General features: G+C 40.4%; 1 protein-coding gene across 15 annotated transcripts in view; it reads left to right on the forward strand.

Moving 5' to 3' along the window:
- The window catches only part of RARB (retinoic acid receptor beta), an 832092-nt gene that overhangs the window by 563710 nt on the left and 242626 nt on the right, over positions 1–25756 (forward strand). Inside the window, exon 1 of one of the 15 annotated variants that reach the window (XM_073678001.1) lies at positions 5131–5911. The exons of 12 other annotated variants lie outside the window; for them this stretch is intronic. In XM_073678001.1, the coding sequence (XP_073534102.1) occupies positions 5683–5911 (229 nt within the window). In that variant the 5' untranslated portion in view covers positions 5131–5682. Of the gene's footprint in view, positions 1–5130; positions 5912–25756 lie in introns of those variants that run through there. 2 more of the 15 variants (XM_073677986.1, XM_073678000.1) reach the window with 2 other exon arrangements.

Here is a 25756-nt window from a genome sequence, read left to right on the forward strand (position 1 = left end):
ATGGTCCAAGCTCAAAGGGAGAATTAGTTAAAAGATAAAGAAAGGAGGATTAACACCCAAACTCTACTCACTTTTATTCCAATTTGTATTCTGGGGCAAGGTACTCGGTTGAGGAATTAGCTGACTATCTAATTATGATTACAACTGTGTGCCCACGGTGCAGATTTAATTAATTTCTGCTGAGGAAACGCATTAAAATCGCTTGCTAAGATGTCTGCCATGTTTCCCAATGATAATCCGCATGTTCTGTGCACTTGCTGCGGACATTTCTGCTGCGGATTATCATTGCAGAAAAATCCGCAGCACAACCAATTTGGGCGCAATTTCACGGCAAAATCGCGCCCATTGACTTGCATTGAACCGCATAACATCCACATGTATACATGCGGATATTATGCGGTTCAATGCACGGATGGTACCCGGGTTGGGAGAAGAGGAGACTCTCATCCGACCCGGGTACCATCGTACCTGCAAGTTAAAAAAGAATTATAAAGTAAAAAGAAAAAAGAAAAACTTATTCTCACCTCTCCGGCGGCCCCTAGTCTGCTCCCAGCAGCGATCCTCTCTCCTCGGCGGCTCGCTGTGTACTGCCAGGACCTGCGTTGACATCATTTAGTCAGCTGATGGTCACTCAAACGCTGACGTCAGCAGTCAGCTGATGGTCACATGACCATCAGCTGACTAAATGACGTCACCGCAGGTCCTGCCAGTACACCGCGGGCCACCGAGGAGAGAGGACGCCGCCGGGAGGAGACCGGGGGCCGCCGGAGAGGTGAGAATATGTTTTTTTTCTTTCTACTTTTTAATTATTTTTATTTACACTAGATGCACCATTTGAAGCAGACATCTCCTCATAAGTTGGACACAATATAAATCCATGCCAGTTGCATGGATTTATAATGTGTGTCCAATTTCTCAAGCCCTTTTCCAAGTGATGCTAAAATTGGTTGGAAAACCGCTTGAAAGAAACGCATGCATAAACGTATGTAAAAACGCTTGAAAACGCTGAAAAAATGCATGTAAAATCCGCATGCGGTTTTTCTGTCAAGGAGATGCAGAAATGTTCTGCTTCAAATCTGCATCGTGGGCACATAGCCTAAATTTCCAACTCTGTGTGAAAGTGATAACGATTTCCCTGAAGGAGATTCAACAAGCAGTAGGGGAAATGCCAAATGACAAAGCCCCAGGGTCTAATGCCCTTCGGGTAGAAATCTTTAAAGTATTTTAGGAGGAGCTTTTATCACACTATTTGGAGATGGTTAATGATGCATTTTCCGAGGGGACACTTGCAAGATCGCTGTATGAGGCTATAATAGTAATCTCACCTAAGGAAGGGAAAGATATGAATTACCAGAATCATACAGACCCATTTCATTACTATCGACTGATGTCAAGATTCTGGCAAAAATACTGGCAAATAGGTTAAGTACTGTGATAACTTCGGTAATACATCCAGATCAAACTGGCTTCATGCCATCTGAGTTGACCGCCATTAATCTACAAAGACTATTTTTGCACTTGCAAGAGGTACAGCCTGGTCCCAAGAATAAACCTGTTCTCTCTTTTGATGTCACAAAGGCCTTTGATAGTGAGGAGTGGAAATATATGTGAGCAGTGCTAAGGGAAATGGGATTTGGGCCTAATTTTATCAAATGGGTAATGCTACTGTAAAAGACTCCAACAGCTATAATAAGAGCTAACATGACGGAGAGTTTTGATCTTTTTAGGTGAACAAGGCAAGGTTGTTCTCTATCGCCCCTGCTTTTCGCTATTGCAATAGAGCCTTTGGCCTGTATGATTACACAACACCCGGGTATTAGGGATTTTAAATACAGTGGCAAAGAGGAACGGTTTGCCCTGTATGCGGATGACTTGTTGTTGCTCATTGATAATTTGAATACCTCTCTCTCAATAATAATGGATATCATATCAACATTTGGTGTCTTTTCTGGCCTAAATATTAATTGGTCAAAGTCGGCTCTACTCCCCCTGGATAAGAATGTACATCTTTGACCAAATGAGTCTTTAGCAATACCTGGGGGTCAAAAGTTTAAATAACTGGACATTTATGTTACCAGCGAAGTTAATGACTATATCCCTTTAAACCTGAATCCACTGGTAGTTAAGCCAAGAAATAAAGTCGCAGCATGGGGGAAACTACCCCTCTCTGCCCCTTGCAGAACAAACCTCATTAGAATGTGCTCATGTCTCTGTACTCTGTGCCCTACATAACTCTCCTGTTTGGATTCCAAAGCACTGGTTGAAAAAAATGCATAATCTCTTCTAAGATCTTGTCTGGAAAAACGGCGTCCCTAGAATAAAATATGAAAAATCACAGTTGCCCAAGCAACAGGGTGGTTTAGCCCTTCCTAATGCATGGAGGTATTTTCTAGCCTCTCAGCTCCAACGTTTCAGGGCATGGGCATTGGAGAAAACTATGGATGCAGGGGCTGTGGTACTGAAATACATGGGGGAGGGTATAATATTTTGGAACTCCTAGAGTCAAATATACTCAAAGCCAAATCCCCGACCCTTACTCTTATACATAAAGTATGGTGGACCTGTAAAAAGTTGTGGGGTATGGGAGCTTATTCTAAATATTCTCCAATATGGAGTAATCTATGCTTGAGGGAGCTCTGTCATCTGGAAGGGTTCGGTGAATGGAGGAAACAAGGGCTGAAATACTTATATCAGTTACTTTTGGATGGACACTGCTGTACGTTTGATCACCTAAAACAGACGTTCCAGTTACGAAACTCTGACTTTTACAAATATATACAGATAAAACATGCTATAAGGGCCCAGGATAATATATTTGATCTCTTCCAACTGACTTCTGGACTATATTGTAAAAGCAATTAGAGGCCTCATTTTATTAATGTATAAATCTTTGCTATCAAATATTTTAGAGGACTCTATGGTCTTGATTAAGTCTAGATAGGAATGGGATATAGGGCACATTTCCTTGGAGGAATAGGAAGATATTTTGGAATCTCCTGGAAATGTGTCTATTAATGTGGCACAGAGAAGATCCCAATTATTTCTTATTCATAGAGCATATAGGACTCCAAAAAATATGCTTAAAATAAACCTCAGACTGGATGACCAGTGTCCAAGATGTAGTGAGGATGGGACTGTGTGGATAGGCTGGCTAAAGAGGTATATAACATTTGACTATCTGTGAATGCCAAATCTTGTGTTTTAGGATGTGTGGGAGCCTCTCCTCCACTACAACTGGTCATAGGGAAAATTCTTTACCACACACGAAACTTTATCTCTAAACATTGGCTGTCCAATACTCCACCTGCAATAGAGAAAGTGGTCCAGTGCCTAAATACTACTATTTTAATGGAGAACAATGTTTACATTAAAAGGGGGCCATAGCCAAATATGGGAATCAGTGTGGGGACTTGATTAAATGCCCAACTGTGGTATCTGAAGCACTCGCTAGGGATATGTTTTTTAATATGTTTATTCTTAGTAATTCTTGTACCGCTGGAGAAACAACTTCTTTACTTCTTTATTCTTGAACACTGAAAAATTGGTCTTTATCTGTATGTACTTATATTGGTCTGCATTCCAAACAAGGGTGGGCGGTTGTTGGGGTGGGAATAAGCAGGTTGGGGTAGCGGGTTGTTGTCATTTATATCCAAGATCTGAAAGAAATGCTCTTTTCATATGCTGTATGCTAATGTGCATTTTCTTTTATACTGCTTGCAAATATCAATGTACTCCTCTGATCTGGTACTTTATATATTTCTAGGTTTATACCTCAATAAAAGCATTTTTATAAGAAAAAAAAAAGAATGTCAGGCCGACTGGTACAACTCTGAAGCCCTATCCACATTTTTCGATTTTCACATTTTTGTTGTGGGATGAGTGTCACTTAGAATATGCCATTACACCATGTGTTTCAATGTCTTTACACTACAACATTTACAACTTTTAGAAATAAGAGAAATTTGCCCTGCTACTTTGGCACATAGGTTTGTTCCCAGTAGTCGCTTGTCAATTTTTTCATCTCGAAAATGAAAATGATCGCTGGCATTTTATTCGCTGCAAATTTATAAATCTTTCCTTTGTGTTCATGGTATGAGTTTTTTCGGGGTCCAAAATTCAAATCAGAATTATGGAGGTTCAACTCTTTGACAACCACTTTAGCTGTTTAAGTGTAAGTGCACTGGTGGTTGGCTATTCAGTTACATCTATGTTATGCTGCACTTAGTATTTGCAGCACCTTTTGTGTTCTGTGTATCTGACTTTATTACTGTAGTGTTCATTGTTTTATACAGTGGTATCAATAATGACTCTTTTATTTCCACAATATCAAGTGGTGATGCTGAGCCAGAAAGATATTCATGTTGTGAAGAATGTAGCGCCAGCAGATTACAAGGCCAAGTGTTGTAGGATGGCTTTCTGAAGTGGGAAGAAGTACACCCTTCTTATGTAGAGGCAGCGTAAGGAAAACATGGCTCTTACGGATGCCTCAACAGTGGCCTCTTGTGCTGATGGCGGGCTGCAAGAGCGGGTGATTAGGGCTACCAGAATACAAGCAGACGCACCCCATAGGCGATCTGTGATGTGATATAAACACCAAGGCGGCCGCCGCCGTGCCCTTAATTGTTTCCCGTCTTATTGTTCCAATAAAGGAAAAGCACCGAGCTCTGATTAAATTTGACATATGTGACTTCTCACCCCCCAACCTCTCCCGTTTATCAGGGGCATAGCATATCTGCAGAAATGTTAGCTCAAGATTGCTACTGCGTAAAAAAAATATATATATACAGGAGGAAATACATGCTTGATGCTGAAATCTGTGTGACAGATGCATTGAATTTTAATTGAGTAAAATTATCTTCTGTGCAAAATTGGAGCAGCTAAATCTTTAGAGAGGACGGCGGAAAGCTGGATTATGGATACGTCTGATTAAGACGGCGAGAAGGAGCCGCTCGTAGAACAAATACAACCGGTGACGAGTGACACATGAAGCCTGTGTGTACATTTTCCTGCTCCCTTACTGTTTCTGGTTGTGTATTTACATTTTGGAAAGTAAAAGGTAGAATCCCCGATAATGCAGCCGAGCGAACGAGCAAGCGAGCGGCTGCCTGCATCTCTCTGCTCGTTCTGCAGGGCTGCTGCTAGTCTTTAAGCTGTGTGAGAATCCTGGGAGTTGGTGATGTCAGACTGGTTTGGGTCATTTGAAGGTTAGCAGCCTGGGAAGGGTTCATGGAGAGTTCACTCGCATATATTAGGCAATCCAATCTTTCATTTTGTGTGACACAAGTAGTAGGAAGTGAGCTGTTCAAAAGCAGAAGGATCTATTCGCTGCAGAAGGGGGGACCTGAGTCCTGGATGAAATAAATGTTGTTATTTTTACCCACTTTCAGCTCAGTTACAACAGAGAGCGGGTTCAGCTCATTCGCTGCTGCAGAAGGCTGCAAGCACCTCCAGGAATTTAGAGACGTTTTGCCTGCAGCTGACAGCTTGGATTTCTCTGTCCCCCTCGCCTGCTCTGCTGGAATGGCTGGGAAGCTTGGAAAATAGTAAATGATCATTTGGATCAATTACAGGCTTTTAGCTGTGTTGTCTGTCATAATTCATGATTCTGGTCTGGGAAATAGACCAACAGCCTACGTGCCAAAAAAAAGGGGCAGAGTTTGATGGAGTTGGGTGTACTTTTAGATGCCATTTTACTCTGCACCTAAAGGAAAAGCACTTTTACAGGCATTCTGTATAGGGGGGGAAATCATGTTTGACTGTATGGATGTGCTAGCTGTGAGCCCTGGACAAATGCTGGATTTCTACACTGCGAGCCCATCTTCTTGCATGCTCCAGGAAAAAGCTCTTAAAGCATGCTTCAGCGGATTGGCACAGACAGAATGGCAGCACCAACACCGGCACAGTGCTCAATGTAGGTCCACGTACCAGCCCGCCTGGCTTTATTCTCTTCTCTTCTCTGCTTTTGACTGCACGCCATAGATAACTGCCCTTAAAAGTGGCATCAATTAAAATGCATGTCTTTCTTTTATATTTTAACATCGCTGTCACGTAAAATGAATATTTTGTGTTGAATTATTGCATTTCTTTAATAGTCATATTTAGGCATTTTATGCATGGAAGTGTGTAAATATATGTGCTTAATGCATGCACTTTAACATAAAATGTTTTATTTGCTTTTATTATCCAAACAAAATCAATATTAGTCAATAAGATGAAAACAATAAATACCGACATGAATGAAAATAACCTTTTTTAAACTAGGTTAGATTTAATTTTTCTACTACATTTTTCTGTGATTTGTATACTCAAGTATTCTTCTAGTCCAGTACCAACGCTAAAACTTTGGTTGTCTTTAAAGCCATAACTCTTCTAAAGTTTGACCTTCGCACCTTTAAATTTGCTTTGCTCTGAACTTAAAAGTTTCTGCCCTGCTAAATAAGCTTGACTCTTGGACTCTCCAGAGTTTAGCCATCAATTATAGCCATGCCCTGAGTCACAGGCAGTGGTTTGCACATTTACAGTAGGAGGCTTGTGAAGGAGGAGAACTCTTTGCTTGTGGTCTACAAAGTCCTGTTATCTGATCTTGACAGGGTGCCGGGGAACACATATATTGTAAACAGTAGTGCTGCTTTAGCACTTTGGCTTCAACTTTGAGAAATGACCAAAGGCACCAGAATGCACACGCCATTCATGCCCCAAAGAGCCTGCAGGATGCTGCTTTTCACTGACACTGATTTAGATAAATGGCTAAGCTATTTATCGCAATGGTCTCAAAACAGTTTTCGACACCTTGGCTCTAGATTGCTCCTAAATGATGATACTTTGTTTAGCTTTATGAGCTCTCCATTGCTCAAGACACCTTGTTGAAGAACATCTTCTACCTAAATGTGTATCCTAAACGGTGATTCTTTACAGTTACTGTAAAATACATTGACGTGTGACAATATGTATGCCATATGCATGATCTGATTAACAAACAGGGCAACAGAAAAGTATATTGATATATGTACTTTTTAATACTTGTTTACCATCTCGGCTTAAGACCACATTCAATTTCCACTTAATGTGGAAGAGACAGTGGTCATATAAAATATAGTTATGGAAGTAATGAAAATTATTCAGTTTACTGTGCCTTTAAAAAATGCTATCTATTGATCTATCTATCTGATATTATATTTTATATCTGAGATTTTGTAATCTCTGTAGTTCTCATCAGGGTAAGCATGGATGTGTTTGTGCAATCGGTGAAGGTGTTAAACATAAGACGAGTTCACATAATATCACAAACCTGGTGATATCAGCCTTTAGTTTAGGTTTAGTCCTGTGTAAAGTCACTTTTATACCAACTGGGAAAGCTCCTGTGCTCTAATGGCTCGACCAAACTACCTTTGTAATGTACGATTGCATGTCAATGTGTTCATAGCCTCCTCCTCCACACCACTCCCTCCATGTTTTAGAAATCTGGCCTCTACATAAATTATTTTCTAGTGCTTTCGTGAAAGAGTATATAAACAGATTTTTTTTTATCTCCCCCCAGCTAAATTTTGGCTTGTGCAATCTGCCTTGGACATAACCCAAGTATTAAATTCATAGCAAAAGAAAAAAAAATGAGGCCGCATGCTCCAAACATGTAATAGAAGAAAAAAAAACCTTAATTGATTTGGCAGATGTGTAATTAGATACCATGATGCCTAAGGATTTTTTTTGAAAGGTATTTGTTATGATTTTTTTTAGATTTTTATTTTAGCTTTAAATCAAAAAAGTTAAGAAACAATAATATTTTAGCAATCCACCCCAAACTAGCTGATTAAAAATGCATAGTGAATATCATCTCTGCTTTCTAAAAGAAAATGTTGATATGCTGTGCTATGCTTTGGGTATTCTATCATTTTTGTAAAACTAAGATGTGAAAGTGTTATTTTTCTAATTCTTATTTTATACATTTTAGTTTGTTTTTAGCCATTTTTTCACACCAAGTTGATATTATTTGTTTATAAAGTATTTTATTCCGGTTTTCCAAGAGATTTCTGTCTCCAGCCTATGTTACATACATAAGTGCAGGTACCATTTGTATCTGATGTTTCATCTCCGGACTATTGAAGTATTTATTTTCCGGCATAAAGCCTTAGTAAGATCTAGTGAATAGAAGTCCACAGCTTTTTGTAGATCGACAGTGGAATTTAAAGTAAACTTTAAGCAGTCAAGCTTTGCTTTTAAGAGGTATATTACATTCCTACACAGTTATCTTCTACATTTTTTACTATGTTGTGAAGCGGAGATTTATATGTGTAGTTATTTTTTGTAGCATCACAATAATGGTAGGCTGTTTTATGCTCGGTTATGTTAAGGCTGTGGCCATCATCGATCACACCATTATTTTGAGAGGAAACAGCATTCTTTATGGTGTCATTTTGCTCTTTTTTTCTACTCACCATGGGTGGATCAGTGATTTAAAAAAATGTGCAAGCTGCTAGAATATATTTCTAGAGCGTTTGAGAAGACCTAGCGTCTACTTGATATATTGTGGAGCCTTTAATATTAATAATATTGTTGTAATAATCAGCCTCTTTTTGCTCCTTCACATGATACACTATCCTTACAGCCCCCATCAGATAAAGGCTCGCCCTGCCCACTCCATTGATTTCCACTACAGCTTGGAATGATAGGGAAAAATCCTTCCGAAATTCGTGTTACCAGTGACATGGTAATTTGGCAAAATGTGTTTAATTTTATAGATATTTTGCTTCTTATGATATATAATAGTAAGCAATAATTCCGGACTGAAATATTTTCCTCCTGCTCTTTACACCATATTGTTTGCATTAACATTTTATTTCAGCTGCGTAATTTCTCAGTGTGTCCCAAATGCACCATCTAATACATAGTATATCTCAATGGATTACTAATCCTCGCTGTAGTACTATACAGTAATTCTCTTACATTTCTGTTTAAATTTTACCCTTTCTCCATTTACAAATGTCAAATTCTATTGAAAATTATTTCGTAGGAAAAACGATTCAGAGCAGTTGTTCCTTAAGGGATTTCTGTAGACATCTTGTATTCTAAATACCATTTTATATTGAGAAAATTAGTCATAGTAAAGGAATAGTATCAGACAGAAGTTTATAGAAATAGTATAAGGTGTATGAAAGAAAGGCCTTACAAAAAAACATGACATCAGTTAGAAATTAGATACTTTTTTTAGGTGAGGATTTTGGTGCCAATGTTTTTTTTATTTCAAAAAGTAAAAAAAAAAATTCTAGTAAAATGCTGTATAATATAGTATTCTTATTCAGATTTTACCATAGTTTACTCGTTTTTGTTGAGGGTTCTTCTACTCTCCCACTTTTATTTAGCACACTCACGTATTTGATGTTTTCTTACTGAGAGGTTGTTCCTTTATTCTTCCTTTTAGTGTCTATTTTACTGTATGAAACATAGAAAGGGAAAGACGATCATAAAACTCTATGTTCTCAATGTTTTCTGCTTTAGATATGTGTCATATCATGAAATAAAAACATCAATAAATCTACCATTTCATTGTGCATAGAAGATAATCAAACCTCCAAGACGGTGGATATTGTGTTCTGTTGGACAGCTCTATTAGTCTTATTAAATCAGGAGCTTCTTATGAGTTTGCCCTATGCACAAACCCTTTAAGTAATTTTTAGACCTTGTACCCATTATATTATTATGGTCCAGCAATTTGGCAGTTGTAACAGATATCATTATCCCTGGAGAACTTTATATAAGTCATGCTACACTTAATAGATGGGCCTTAAAAAAACGACACCAGTGAGAATGTTTTTCACTTTCGACAACTTTTTCTTTTTTTTAGTTTTATGTGGGGACCGAAGTAGCTTTGTTGTCAATTACTATGGATTGTTAAGGATATTATTTTGTTGGTAGAATTTTTGGACAGTCTTCATTTCTTTGAACCAAAATAGGTTTTTAATTTGCTCCAGAAATAGAATTTTCTGATCTTAGACATATTTTAATGCCATACGTTTGAAAGATTTACCTTTATCAAAAGAACACAGACTTATTTTTTCCCCTTCAAGAGATAACACAGTCTTTGGCTGCCTGGGCCAAAATGAGATTTCAGAACATTAATAATAATGTGTCATCTGCATGGAAGCCTTTGAATCAGCAGAACAGCTTCACGAGAGGGATGAATTTTTTAAATAAAAGGTTAAGAGGAATTTGTGCAGGTGACAACGAAATTCCCCTTGTTACCCAAGATGAGCTGTGAAGTTATCAGTATGAGAATTATTTGCTCTTCATAGAAAATCCAACAAGGCCTGACCTCCAGATGTTATGTCCCTTACAAGAAAGGCAAACTTCCTAAATCTGCTTGTGCTGCATGTCCCACTTAACGTCTTTGCTCCCCCCTCTCAAGGATCTTTTGCTTGTGCGTGGAGAGAGTTCTTTATTGCGTTCACTTGTTAAATTAAACCATTAAAACTGCAAGCCGAATCACCTTTACATTTTCATCAAAGTCCGCAGTTGTAAGAAACCGCTTTTCTGTAGGCCAATTCGGGCTTCAAAAGACTAGAGCCTGGACTGCTATCAAGCCGGGGGCTATAATTAACTGAAATTGAAATGAATGCAAGTGAAAATTTAGTTCCTGATGTTTTAATCTAGAGTCATATTTCCATGTGATAACGAAGAAATTCTTTAAGGCAAATATAATTATTTTATTATGTTTGTTAGAACGTAGCTCATTTAACAGTAAAGAGATTGTTTTCTGCTCTCATCTTCTTTAGAAATAAATACTCGGGGGTATTGTGATCTATATTTGTAACAGAAAGCAAAACGGAGAAAATTTCAGAGTCACTTATTGTCTATGCGGTTTAGGAGCGACTCTATATTCCCCAGTTTGTGCTTGAATTATGGGCAAAGATGAACTAGCCAATAGTCAACAGCCAACAGCCATTGCCTATATTCTACATTGATACGCACACTTTTGGCAAGCAAATCGTTCATTCTAGTAATGTATACATAAGATTAGGAGGTCTCCATTATGCTACCTATACAAATACAGAAGGAAAAATACTGAGTTTATTTATGCTTTTTCTAATACTGATCAAACACCAAGTTTTTTGCCCAATGTCATGATTGAGCCATCAGTATGAAAAGATGTGTCTGTGTATCTTGAGATGACATCTTCTTGAAGGTTGGAAATGAGCACAGGGGTGGCCCTAAAGGGATTTTTGGCAGTGTGCTTCTAATTCTTCCAGTGTTGACATTAACCCCTTTCATTAACAATCAGATAGGACTCAAATAACGGGACAAGGTTGCCTTTCCACTTGGCAACATATGTTGATGATCAGATTGGGCAACATCTATCCAGAGTAATCTTGTGCTAAGTATCCAGGTTTCTGTTTCTAATTGTTTATCACAAGATAATGGTGGTGACTATCATACCGTCATAAGTCATTTTTCAAGCATTTTCTGTCTTAAAATCCTTTAACTTCTGAGTATATTCTAACTACTGTATGTGTTTTGGTGCCACCTCTGCTGCAGCATCAGTAAGTACAAGGAACACATATTCCTGTAACTATAGTGAGCCTTGGCTATGTTGCCTTCTGCGTCTGTAGATAACGATGAGCAAATTGGAACAAGAAAAATTATATTTTATATTAGTTCGGTTTGCCTGTCCATGCCATAAATTATATGAATACTCGTATACCATGTTTTTGCAACCTAATGGAATGGCAGGTGACCAATAAATGTCTAAATACAAGTCATTCAATATCTTCAAAATTGTAAAAGGTTTGGCTTGGGTTGAGTTCAGTGTGTAATTGGCATGGTGCCGCAACCTTATTGGCATACTATGACAGTACTTAACATTAAAATGTTAAATTATATTAGTAACGATCAGACTTTTAACATTCGACACAATTTTATTGTCTCCAGGTAGTTTGCACAGCATAGTGCCTTAGAGTTAGACTGTGTATGAATAGCCATTATTTATTCCGTTGTGTATTCCCATGCACACATATGGACTTTGGTAAATGAAGAACTACATGTCTGTTGTCTACAATACATCCATCATTGAGGATTTACATTTAGCCTGCACAGACTTTTATAAAAATGATGGCTATTGACATCTCTTATAATTGACTATTAAGAGGAGCGGGACCTTGTTTGTCCTCATATGTTCATTATTGGACCATACATAGCATACACAGAAGTGCTCTTAGGCTGGGTTATTTCATTGGTTTACGTTTTGAAGGGCATATTATACTAATTGGTGTTATTGACTTTAAATTTCCCAGCCACTACAAGTAACGTGAAAGACGGACAGAATAAAGAGCAATAATCCATAGAGTTCTCCAAGTGCTTCATGTTTGTCTGCAGTGCTTAACATGATCAATATTAACTGCCCCATTGAAACTAACTGCTGTATCAAATAACAGTAAATCAAAGGAATGTGCTTACAGATTATTTATTGAAAGGTTTAATTGTTCGCTGGGGCCCCGCTTATCTTTGCAAACAATAGGCATGCCTGTATCTCCACTCTAAACACTTCTCTGTTTGGGTTATGGCATGTTCTCTTTTGTAAGCTGTCAACAAAGTGAAGCAAAGGTAATGTAGCATTATCTCTTTGTATATTACATTTGATATACAGTACAGACCAAAAGTTTGGACACACCTTCTCATTTAAAGATTTTTCTGTATTTTCATGACTTTGAAAATTGTACATTCACACTGAAGGCATCAAAACTATGAATTAACACATGTGGAATTATATACTTAACAAAAAAGTGTGAAACAACTGAAAATATGTCTTATATTCTAGGTTCTTCAAAGTAGCCACCTTTTGCTTTGATGACTGCTTTGCACACTCTTGGCATTCTCTTGATGAGCTTCAAGAGGTAGTCACTGGAAATGGTTTTTACTTCACAGGTGTGCCCTGTCAGGTTTAATAAGTGGGATTTCTTGCCTTATAAATGGGGGTGGGACCATCAGTTGTGTTGTGCAGAAGTCTGGTGGATACACAGCTGATAGTCCTGCTGAATAGACTGTTAGAATTTGTATTATGGCAAGAAAAAAGCAGCTAAGTAAAGAAAAACGAGTGGCCATCATTACTTTAAGAAATGAAGGTCAGTCAGTGCGAAAAATTGGGAAAACTTTGAAAGTGTCCCCAAGTACAGTTGCAAAAACCATCAAGCACTACAAAGAAACTGGCTCACATGAAGACTGCCCCAGGAATGGAAGACCAAGAGTCACCTCTGCTTCTGAGGATAAGTTTATCCGAGTCACCAGCCTCAGAAATCGCAGGTTAACAGCAGCTCAGATTAGAGACCAGGTCAATGCCACACAGAGTTCTAGCAGCAGACACATCTCTTCAACAACTGTTAAGAGGAGACTTTGTGCAGCAGGCCTTCATGGTAAAATAGCTGCTAGGAAACCACTGCTAAGGACAGGCAACAAGCAGAAGAGACATGTTTGGGCTAAAGAACACAAGGAATGGACATCAGACCAGTGGAAATCTGTGCTTTGGTCTGATGAGTCCAAATTTGAGATCTTTGGTTCCAACCACCATGTCTTTGTGCGACGCAGAAAAGGTGAACGGATGGACAGCACATGCCTGGTTCCCAACGTGAAGCATGGAGAAGGAGGTGTGATGGTGTGGGGGTGCTTTGCTGGTGACACTGTTGGGGATTTATTCAAAATTGAAGGCATACTGAACCAGCATGGCTACCACAGCATCTTGCAGCGGCATGCTATTCCATCCGGTTTGCATTTAGTTGGACCATCATTTATTTTTCAACAGGACAATGACCCCAAACACACCTCCAGGCTGTGTAAGGGCTATTTGACCAAGAAGGAGAGTGATGGGGTGCTACGCCAGATGACCTGGCCTCCACAGTCACCAGAACTGAACCCAATCGAGATGGTTTGGGGTGAGCTGGACCGCAGAGTGAAGGCAAAAGGGCCAACAAGTGCTAAGCATCTCTGGGAACTCCTTCAAGATTTTTGGAAGACCATTTCCGGTGACTACCTCTTGAAGCTCATCAAGAGAATGCCAAGAGTGTGCAAAGCTGTCATCAAAGCAATAGGTGGCTACTTTAAAGAACCTAGAATATAAGACATATTTTCAGTTGTTTCACACTTTTTTGTTAAGTATATAATTCCACATGTGTTAATTCATAGTTTTGATGCCTTCAATGTGAATGTACAATTTTCATAGTCATGAAAATACAGAAAAATCTTTAAATGAGAAGGTGTGTCCAAACTTTTGGTCTGTACTGTACATGATGACTGTTAGGGCTTGTTCACACTGCGTTTTTGCCGTGCGTTTTTCAAAGATCAAAAAAAGCAGCACTTTATAGTACCAGCAAATATAACGAGATTTCTGAAATCTCATGTATATGCTTATTATGTTTTCCTTGCAGATTTGAACCATCAAAGTGTTTTAACAAATATGCAGCATGTCAATTCTTTCAGCGTTTCTGCTCGGTTTGTCATCCATTTAAAGGGAATCTGTCAGCAGGTTTTTGCTATGTAATCTGAAGACAGCAAGAGATAGAGGCTGAAACACAGAATTCAGGGATGTGTCATTTGTCAAAGTGTGTACTGTTGTTTCGTAACGGTGAAGAATTTATCATTTAGAGATTAACATTGCCAGACTAGTCCAGCAACTAAGCACTTCACTGTCTATGGACTTTGTACATGATGAGCCTGGTTCATTGTACATCTAAAACCTCTGATTGTGTGAGAAAGCTGCACCCAGTAAACTAAGTGATACATCGTTGGATTCAGCTTCTCTTTGCCTACATTACGCTGCTCTCAGATGAGGTCACAAAAACCTGCTAACAGATTCCCTTTTAAATGAATGCAGCAGTGCATCAGTGCAGAACTCGCTGTCTCGTTTCCTGATAATCGTACAATGTCAACAGACTGACAATCACCGATGAATGAGAAAAACATCCGCTCATCAGGTAAAATGATTTTCAATCTTTCTTAAATGACTATCATTCTTGGCAGCACATTATTCTCGGCAGCACATGTCCTGTCTTAACAGGACATGTGCTGCCAAGAACAATGTGCACAGAACAATCTATTTCTGATTGTTCTGTGCTCATAGGAAATGTAGTCTACCTGTCTAATCAGGCTTTGAAATGGCTGCCAATCAGCACAAAAGTAGCTGATCGGTGGTTGATGTCATAAGTCAGAAAGTGAAAACCTATCTTTACTTTCTAATCTCTTTTTAAAGGGGTTATCTCATCACAGACAATCACTTTAATATGGGAGAACCAGAGTGGGTGCCACTAATCTGATTTCTGAAACCCTTGTCAAACGGAAGTTGTGGAAAACCAGACTTTTTTTTAAGCATGAAACTGCCCTTCATGATATCTAACCACAGACAATTCTCTATACTCCTCCTTCTAGACCTGTCCTCTGCCTTCAACACAGTTGACCACTGCCTCCTGCTACAGATCCTCTCTTCCTTTGGCGTCAAAGACCTTGCCCTATCCTGGATCTCCTCATACCTTTTCAACCGCACATTTAGCATCTCCCACTCCCACACTAGCTCCTCATCCCGCCCTCTCTCTATTGGAGTCCCTCAAGGCTCTGTCCTAGGACCCCTACTCTCCTCCATCTATACCCTTCGCCTGGGACAACTCAAAGTCCTATGGCTTCCAGTACCATCTGTACGCTGATGACACCCAGAGCTTCCTCTCTGGCCCAGACGTCACCTCTCTGCTGTCCAGAATCCCACAGTGTCTATCAACCATATCCTCCTTCTCCTCTCGCTTCCTCAAGCTCAATGTGGACAAATCTGAACTTGTTATCTTTCCTCCATCTCACTTATCTACCCTACCTGATCTATCTATCACAATAAATGACATAACACTTTGACCTGTACTGGAAATCTGCTGCCTTGGAGTAACCCTTGACTCTGCCCTGTACTTCAAACCGCACATCCAAGTTCTTGCCACCTCCTGTCACCTCCAGCTCAAAAATATTTCCAGAATTCGTCCTTTCCTCAACCCTCAATCTGCTAAATTGCTTTTGCATGCCCTCATCATCTCCTGCCTCGACTACTGCAATATTCTCCTCTGTGGTGTACTTGCTAACACTCACATCTCCAGTCTGTCCTTAACTCTGCTGCCAGACTAGATCATCTCTCTTCTCCCTACTCCCCTGCTTCCCCCCTTTGCAAATCCCTTCATTGGCTCCTAATTCCCCAGCGTATCAAGTTAAAACTACCAACACTGACCTACAAAGCCATCCATAACCTGTCTCCTCCATATATCTCTGAACTAATATCCCGGTATGTTCCCTCATGTGATCTCCGGTCCTCCCAAGACCTCCTTTTCTCCTCCACACTTATTCGTTCCCCACCCAATCGCCTCCAAGACTTTTCCCGAATATCCCCAATTCTCTGGAATTCTGTGCCCCAACATGTCCGATTAGCCACCACATTCGGATCCTCCTGATGCAACCTGAAAACCTATCTCTTCAAGAAAGCTTACAGCCTGCCATGACCCGGCTACCTCCTCAACACCACCGGAGCTACTGCAACTTCTTCCCCCAACCTACTGTCTCCTTCCCTGTTCCTGTAGAATGTAAGCCCGCAAGGGCAGGGTCCTCTTCCCTCTGTACCAGTCTATCATTGTTAGTTTGTTTACTGTAAGTGATACCTGTATTTTGTATGTAACCCTTCTCATGTACAGCGCCATGGAATCAATGGCACTATATAAATAAATAAATAATAATAGCCACTGTAGCACCAGGACCAACAAATATGTTCTTATTTGACAATGTTTGCATAACCTAAAGAAATTAACATATTGTAGTATTTGTAAAATGCAAAGAAAGCATTTAGGTGTACTAATGAAAATGTGACAAAATGGTTCTTTAGATCAGTGCCTCCCAAATCCTGTCCATAGACAGGACTGTGCAGAATATTACCACCTCTATGAATATGCCTCACCAATAACTCGGGGATGTTTCCCTGCTGAGGACGGCCTCCCAGTGTGAGAATGGCTGCTTTGCAACATGAGGTTTTGCCAAATTTTCCTTGGTTCTTAAATTTTTTTTTAAAGAAGACCAAGGTGGAATAAATAAAATTGATCTCATATTATATATTGCTCGATGGATGTAAAAACAGCAGATTTCGGCTGCACACCCAAACCCGTAGTAGCTAAACAATGCAAAAAATAAAATATTCTGCCTTTTTGATACAAGAAGCATAAAAAGATTACACTGGACAGATGATTTATGAGTGACGGGCGGCTGTATTTACCTGCATACACTGACCGGAGGGCCGGGGTAAGTGCCCTTCTTATGAGCTCCCAGACTGTGTGGCCATGGTATTCTTCCTATCTGCCTAATAGCTAAAAAGCAGAACATTTTTGTGCCATCTTGGCTACCAGGAGTACAGACCTAGATCTGTAATATACCGGCCCTTACTGTATATGGCACATCATATTAAGCTGATAGATGGAGAGGCGTATTGTAAACCACAGCTTATGCATTGAATCACTTACATCTGTGAGATCAGACGATATAAGCATCAGAAGACTCATTTTTAGGTAATTTGACACAGGTGTATTGTAATTCAGTGTGAGGTACAAAGAGTTTTCATACTGTTATCCGACCATGCAATAGCTGCACTAATTGCCCATGTAAATGGAGATTATTTCCAAGGCAGTCCATAGATCAATTAGTATCATACAGTGCAGCTGGCATGAAATTAATTGGCATGTGTAATTGTGGCACCCCAGGGGTCTGGTTTCCACAGTAACAGCAATGTTATGTCTGAGAGCAGGTGGGAGGTCTCCTGGGCAGGAATCCTATGCATGCCACACCTCCTGCCCAGTCCTGGGAGGGGAAGAACTTCCCCTGTATAAACCTGGGGCTGAGGCAGGGTTAGAGAGTGGAGAAAGAGAGTTCAGCCAGGAGGGCTGACAGGGAGCTGTGGCTCCGGCTGGGCCCAGCTCCTGGGCCATGCCAGAAGTAGAGACAGAGTAGAGAAGCAGCTATGGGAAGAAACAACAGGAGCTCTGTGGGAGCAGTGTTACAAGGAGTCAGGGGCTGGCAGCTGCAGAGCTCGCCCTGACTGAGAAGATTTCTTACCGGACCCGGAGTCCGAGGCTGTGGGGACTAACTCCTACCCAGCAGCAGAATCCGTCAGGCAGGGGATTTCAGGTCCTCTGGCCAAGAAACCCGAAGGCACGGTCACACGCATGGGACCAGCACCGCCGTCGTGGAGCGGAAGCTACTAGAAGGCCCCGAGTCACCGGCCATACGGGTGAGCGCCACACGGTACACTCAGGGACGTGGGCTACTTATACCCGCCTCTAGCAAGGTAGCCAAAAGAGTACAGTTAGTTTGGGAGGCCTACAACTCCGCCTGGCCAGGGGAGATCCCATCTGCTCAAGGACTGACCAGGCCCCAATCGCTAGCCAGTACTCCGGGAGGGTCTATCGTTGTCACCAGTAAAGACCCTGAACTACACCGTACCGTCTCTGAGTGGTTCCTGCTACCCCCATCATCCACGTCGGCTGCCCTGAGGCCATACCCCTCCCGTTGGGGGTTATACTATCACGCTGCACAATCCTACCACCGGCCTCAGCGGTCTGCCCTGCAGCAGCAGCTCCTTAGCTGTACTCAGCGGGTGGCGTAGTCGTCCAACATCTACCGCTGATACAGCGCCACTCAGTTTGACTCCCTGGGCACGGACCGGGTCACCGCCACGAGACTACAACCCTCAAGAGATCCGGCTCCGGGTAAGCTCCCGTGCGCGCGATGCCGCGCGACGAAGGCCCAGGGGTGCGTCATAATATTTAGCTGCTTCACCGTCTACCTGGCATGTCTGACCCTGAAATCAGTGTAATCTAAGACAGGGTTCCCCAACTCCAGTCCTCAAGGCCCACCAACAGGTCATGTTTTCAGGATTTCCTTAGTATTGCACAGGTGATGGAATTATTGCCTGTGCAGGTGATGCAATTATCACCTGTGTAATACTAAGGAAATCCTGAAAACATGACCTGTTGGTGGGCCTTGAGGACTGGAGTTGGGGAACCCTGATCTAAGACATTACTGGACCAAATATTCCTTCTATCTATCTATCTATCTATCTATCTATCTATCTATCTATCTATCTATCTATCTATCTATCTATCAATCATCTATCTATTATATATCTATCATCTATCTATTATATATCTATCTATTATCTATCATTTATCTATTATCTATCTGTCTATCTATATATCTATCCATATCTATGTATGTATTATCTATCTATGCATATATCTATTATTTATCTATCTATCTATTATGTATCTTATCAATCCATCTATCTGGAATATACAATTTAAATAGCTACATAACTTATCACATTTTAACTATTCACCCTGCATCTCCATTCACAGTCTATAACACAGATGAAGATATCCAAGCACAGCGCTGTGCTCAGCAGTGGCTCTGTTATTCCTCCTGGAAAGTCATAAATAAATTAACAATTGGGTGTTACCAATTCTCTGTCAAAGGGGTGTGCACCTAAAGAGTCAGTACTGAATGAAGAATGTTAGACTGACACCCAATTAATTTATACATTTCCTGGGGGGAATAACAGAGGAACGGCACAACACTAAACTATGAGAAAAGATTCAGCATTGAGAAATGCTTCAGCATTGCTATTCCTTGGAACAGTAATCTATTTTCATTGTAATCTGTTGGTATATTTATTTAATTATTTATTTTTATTTATTTATTTTACTCACTTATATAGCGCCATTAATTCCACAGCACTTTACAGACATTATGGACACTGTCCCCCTTGGGGCTCACAATCTAGATTCCCTATCAGTATGTTTTTGGAGTGTGGGAGGAAACCGGAGAACCCGGAGGAAACCCACGCAAACACGGGGAGAACATACAAACTCCTCGCAGATGTTGTCCTTGGTGGGATTTGATCCCATTGCTGCAAGGCTGCTGTGCTAACCACTGAGACACCGTGCTGCCATGCATTCATTTTTTATTTTCCAAGTCTACATTTTGTGAAACATGACAATTTTTCCAATAAAAATGACAGTTAAAAAAATAGATATGTCTGAGGCACTGGCAGTTCCCACTATTGTCACCTAAGGAGAGTTTGTAGATGATGAGAGATTATGAGGAACCTGCTCCTGAGCTTCTTCCGGCAAACTCTTGAGTAATCTCTCAGCCTCTAATATCAGGACCACCAGGGCAATTTGCACTACTTTTTTAATTGAGTGGTGGGGGTGACACAGCCTTCTACAAAAATAGGACCGGCTCATCTCATTATGTATTTTTGATAATGTCTAAGTTTGTGCTGTACACAATATAGGAGTTTTTGGAGCAAATGTACCACTAATTAACATATCAGTCACTTTAGACAGGCAGCAACATGGGGATCCCACTGCCAAATCCAATAGTCTTTCAAAAATCTCATAGAAATAAAGCTTTTATTGTTTACTTTAAGGCGATGCCAATCATAAGAAACACCACCAAATCTGGACTATTAATTGGATTCTGCAGATGTTCACATGTGTGCACACTTGGCCCTTAAATTACCAAACACAGCTGTAATAGAAAGTTTATTTTCTTTGTGTGTTTAATGTGCAGAATAATTCACATATTGAACTCTTAGTTCTATTACTTGTCATTTGTGTAAAAGTGAACAAGATTACGTGAAGTTTTTACATTGAAAACTAGTTTTTAGTTAGTTTTTTATTAGATGGGCAAGAAAAAAAAATAGTATTTATGAACATGCAGATGCTAATTTTCTTGGGGATAGATAGATAGATAGATAGATAGATACTGGTGGTAGTATTAATCTTCCTATGTATACTGACATACAGATGATTGCTTATATCTTTGTACTGTTAGCCATTTATAGTTTACTCTTCTTAACTATTGTATGTTTTATCATCCTTGGCTGTACCTAAAGGTGTAATCTACTTTAAACATTCCTTTGATGGTTATCATAGCTTAGACCTCCAGTTAATAGCTGGAATTTGTGAGTGAAACCAACAGCAAGTGTTTAATTTCTATGCAGTGCCCCCACAGGGCAATTGGAGTATTACACATTTTTTATTTAAATCAATGAACCTCCCATGGACATATTGGTTCCTCCAGAGTGAGAGGCGTTTTTCCAGCCGCTCTCAGTTAATAGATAAGACCCTGAAAGGAGTACTTGCCTCTAATAATTCAGAATTCTTTAGTAATGTATATGAAATGAATGCATTAAGCACTGACATTTTTCTGCTCCTAATATTGTGTTATGGCAAAATAAGTTTGATATGACCAGTACATAGAAATATCCTTGTGAGATCAGAAAGAAAATTCAGCATGAGGCGGAATAATTGTAAGCTAAAACCTTTGATGTCCAAAGAGAATTCACTATGAAGTGCTGGAAAAAATAATATCTGAAGGTGATTGTAGTTCTCCAGCAGCTCCAGCAAAATACATTTGTTTTGTAAAATTAAGTTGCTCAACATCGATTTGATTGTGCAGTCTCTTACTAATAATTGATACTTGTAAGGAAATATCTGGTCTTTTTTTCTAGCAGTGTGAATTGGTTATTCATTAGTCCTTGAGAAGGATCTGCTTTTTGATATATTCCTTTTGTTCTCTGTGCTGTTCTCCTTAGAAGTGCTAATGTGCATCTTGTCATTTGATTTGAGTGGCAATAAAGTCCACATTGCCCCCTTGAATATGCATAGCAAGATGGTTTGGCTTATACTATGAGTGTCTACAAGCTGGCAAAACAGTTGGTAAGGTAGGTCCATGCTAGGATAACTCAACATCTAGAGGCAACTCCTGATTACTAATAACACTTCATACATAAGATATCATATGGCTTCTTGCTCCATGCTTGTTGATGTATCAGAAGACATTTTGAAATGGCCTAAATCAGGGTTCCCCAACTCCAGTCCTCAAGGCCCACCAACAGGTTATGTTTTCAGGATTTCCTTAATATTGCTCAGGTGATAATGCCATCACCTGCACAGGCAATAATGCCATCACCTGTGCAATACTAAGGAAATCCTGAAAACATGACCTGTTGGTGGGCCTTGAGGACTGGAGTTGGGGAACACTGGCCTAAATGATTACATCTTCCCCGATATCCAATTACTCAGCCTTGTGCCATCACTTGTTAGGCTTGGGCATCTGGACATGTGTCCTGAGTTATTTTCCTGGTGCTCTGGGATTCCCAAACTTGTAATTACCATCTTTTCTTATGTTATTCTTTACTTCACAAATATCCAGGTTTCCATGTGCACATATATACATAATAGTACATTGTATGAATGTTTATGCCATGTGCTTTCCATTCTACATTGCTCTCTCCTAATATAAGCTGGGCTCGTTCCCAAATGTTTGCCATTCCTTTGTAGGAAGGATGAATGGGAGGCATAGATCATAGATATAGGGTGCATTACCTATAGCAGCCAGTAGTGGTAAAAGCTTCTATGGTGAATCAGCGCTCATGATGTGATCTGCTGTCTGCTCTCCACATGTGTGGTCGGCCATCGGCTTTATGTGGGATCATTTGTGTAAGTTGCCTTCGGGTTATTTGTGCTGGTGGTGTGATACTCCTCAGCCCTGCAGAGCTGGAGGCAAAATGTTACTACATGTAGATTTTGTATACTGCTGGATACGATAAAATAATAGGAGTCTAAGATCTGCACAGACCTCATAGCAACATTTATCTACCAATTGTCACCTGGATATCTGGGAAGTTATACAGGTGCATCTCACTAAATTAGAATATCATCCAAAAGTTTATTTATTTCAGTTCTTCAATACAAAAAGTGAAACTCCTATATTCTATAGAGTCATTACAAACAGAGTCCTCTATTTCAAGTGTTTTTTCTGTTAATGTTGATGATTATGGCTTACAGCCAATGAAAACACAAAGGTTATTATCTCAGTAGATTAGAATAATTAACAAAATACGCCAGCAAAGGCTTCCTAAGCGTTTAAAAAGGTCCCTTAGCGTATTTTAGCAGGCTCCACAATCAAGGGGAAGACTGCTGACTTGACAGATGTCCAGAAGGCAGTCATTGACACACTCCACAAGGTCCCAGAGTCTGGAGGAAGAGTGGAGAGGCCACAATCCAAGCTGCTAGTCTAGTCTAGTCTAATGTGAAGTTTCCACAATCAGTGATGGTTTGGGGAGCCATGTCATCTGCTGGTGTAGGTCCACTGTGTTTTATCAAGACCAAAGTCAGCGAAGCCGTCTACCAGGAAATTTAAGAGCACTTCATGCTTCCCTCTGCCGACAAGCTTTTTGGAGATGTAAATTTCATTCTCCAGCAGGACGTAGCACCTGTCCACACTGCCAAAAGTACCAATACCTGGTTTACAAACAGTATCACTGTGCCTGATTGGCCAGCAAACTCGCCTGACCTTAACCCCATAGAGAATCTATGGGGTATTGTCAAGAGGAAGATGAGCGACTCCAGACCCAACAATGCAGACGAGCTGAAGGCTGCTATCAAAGCAACCTGGGCTTCCATAACACCTCAGCAGTGCCACAGGCTGATCGCCTCCATGCCACGCCGCATTGATGCAGTAATTGATGCAAAAGGAGCCCCGACCAAGTATTGAGGGCATTTACTGAACATACATTTCAGTAGGCCAACATTACGGATTTTAAAAACATTTTTCAAGCTGTTGTTATGAAGTATTCTAATTTACTGAGATAATGACTTTTGTGTTTTCATTGGCTGTAAGCCATAATCATCAACATTAACAGAAATAAACACTTGAAATAGATCACTCTGTTTGTAATGACTCTATATAATATAGGAGTTTCACTTTTTGTATTGAAGAACTGAAATAAATAAACTTTTTGATGATATTCTAATTTAGTGAGATGCAAGTGTAGGTCTTGTATCTAACCACATTGTCTGTGTCTGTGCTTTGTATCTTCATATCTATCTATCTATCTATCTATCTATCTATCTATCTATCTATCTATCTAACCTGTCAATTGTCTGTTATCTATATTTCTATTTATCTGTTCTATTAATCTATGTATTATCTATCTGTCTATTGTCCATCTGTCTGTTTTCTAGATCTGTTATCTTTCTATTATCTTTCTTTCTATCCAATCAAATTATCTATCTGCCTATTAAATTATCTATCATAATTGTCCATCTGTCTATTATCTATTAATCTCTCCATTTATCTAATCTATGTCTTATCTGTCATCCATCTGTCTATTATCTATATACGTATTATACATCTATCTATCTAATCTAATTATCTTTCAGCCTATTAAATTATCTCTCTAATTTATCTAACATCTTTCTATTGATCTATCTTTCCTCTATCTATCTATATATCCATCCATCTATATATTCCCTATCTATCTATCGATCTATCTATATATCCATCCATCTATATATTCCCTATCTATCTATCTATCCATCCATCTATCTATATATTATCTATCTATCTATAGATTATCTATCTATCTATCTATCTATCCATCCATCTATCTATATATTCCCTATCCATCTTATCTAGCTATCTATCCATCTATCTATATATTCCCTATCTATCTATATATCCATCCATTTATCTATATATTCCTTATCTATCTATATATCCATCCATTTATCTATATATTCCCTATCTATCTCTCTATCTATCTATCTAACTATCTATATATCCCTTATCTATCTATATATCCCTTATCTATCTATCTAGTTGACGCACCCCTGGGCCTGTGTCGCGCAGCGTTGCGCACGCGGGAGCTTACCCGGAGCCGGATCTGTTGAGGGTTGTAGTCTCGTGGCGGTGACCCGGTCCGTGCCCAGGGAGTCAGACTAAGTGGCGCTGTATTAGCGGTAGATGTTGGACGACTACGCCACCCGTTGAATGCAGCGAAGGAGCTGCCGCTGCAGGGCAGACCGCTGAGGCCGGTGGTAGGATTGTGCAGCGTGATAGTATCACCCCCAACGGGAGGGGTATGGCCTCAGGGCAGCCGACGTGGATGATGGGGTAGCAGGAATCACTCAGAGACGATGCGGTGTAATTCAGGGTCTTTACTGGTGATAAAGATAGACCCTCCCGGAGTACTGGCTAGCGATCGGGGCCTGGTCAGTCCTTGAGCAGATGGGATCTCCCCTGGCCAGGCGGAGTTGTAGGCCTCCCAAACTGACTGTACTCTTCTGGCTACCTTGCTAGAGGCGGGTATAAGTAGCCCACGTCCCTGAGTGTACCGTGTGGTGCTCACCCGTATGGCCGGTGACTCGGGGCCTTCTAGTGGCGTCCGCTCCACGACGGCGGTGCTGGTCCCACGCGTGTGACCGTGCCTTCGGGTTTCTTGGCCAGAGGACCTGAAATCCCCTGCCGGGCGGTTTCTGCTGCTGGGTAAAGATTAGTCCCCATAGCCTCGGACTCCGGGTCCGGTGATAGCTTCTCAGTCAGGGCGAGCTCTGCAGCTGCCAGCCCCTGACTCCTTATAGCACTGCTCCCACAGAGCTCCTGAAGTTCTTTTCCTATATCTGCTTCTCTTCTCTGTCTCTACTTCTTCTCTACTCACTAACCCTGCCTCAGCCCTAGGTATATATAGGGGAAGTTCTTCCCCTCCCAGGACTGGGCAGGAGGTGTGGCATGCATAGGATCCCTGACCAAGAGACCTCCCACCTGCTCTCAGACATAACATTGCTGTTACTGTGGAAACCAGACCCCTGGGGTGCCACATATATATCCCTTATCTATCTATCATCTATCTTTTCTGTCTTTTTTA

The sequence above is a fragment of the Phyllobates terribilis genome, unplaced genomic scaffold (genome assembly GCF_046119375.1).
Source record: "Phyllobates terribilis strain yellow unplaced genomic scaffold, ASM4611937v1 Scaffold_4__5_contigs__length_816908805, whole genome shotgun sequence".
NCBI lineage: Eukaryota > Metazoa > Chordata > Amphibia > Anura > Dendrobatidae > Phyllobates > Phyllobates terribilis.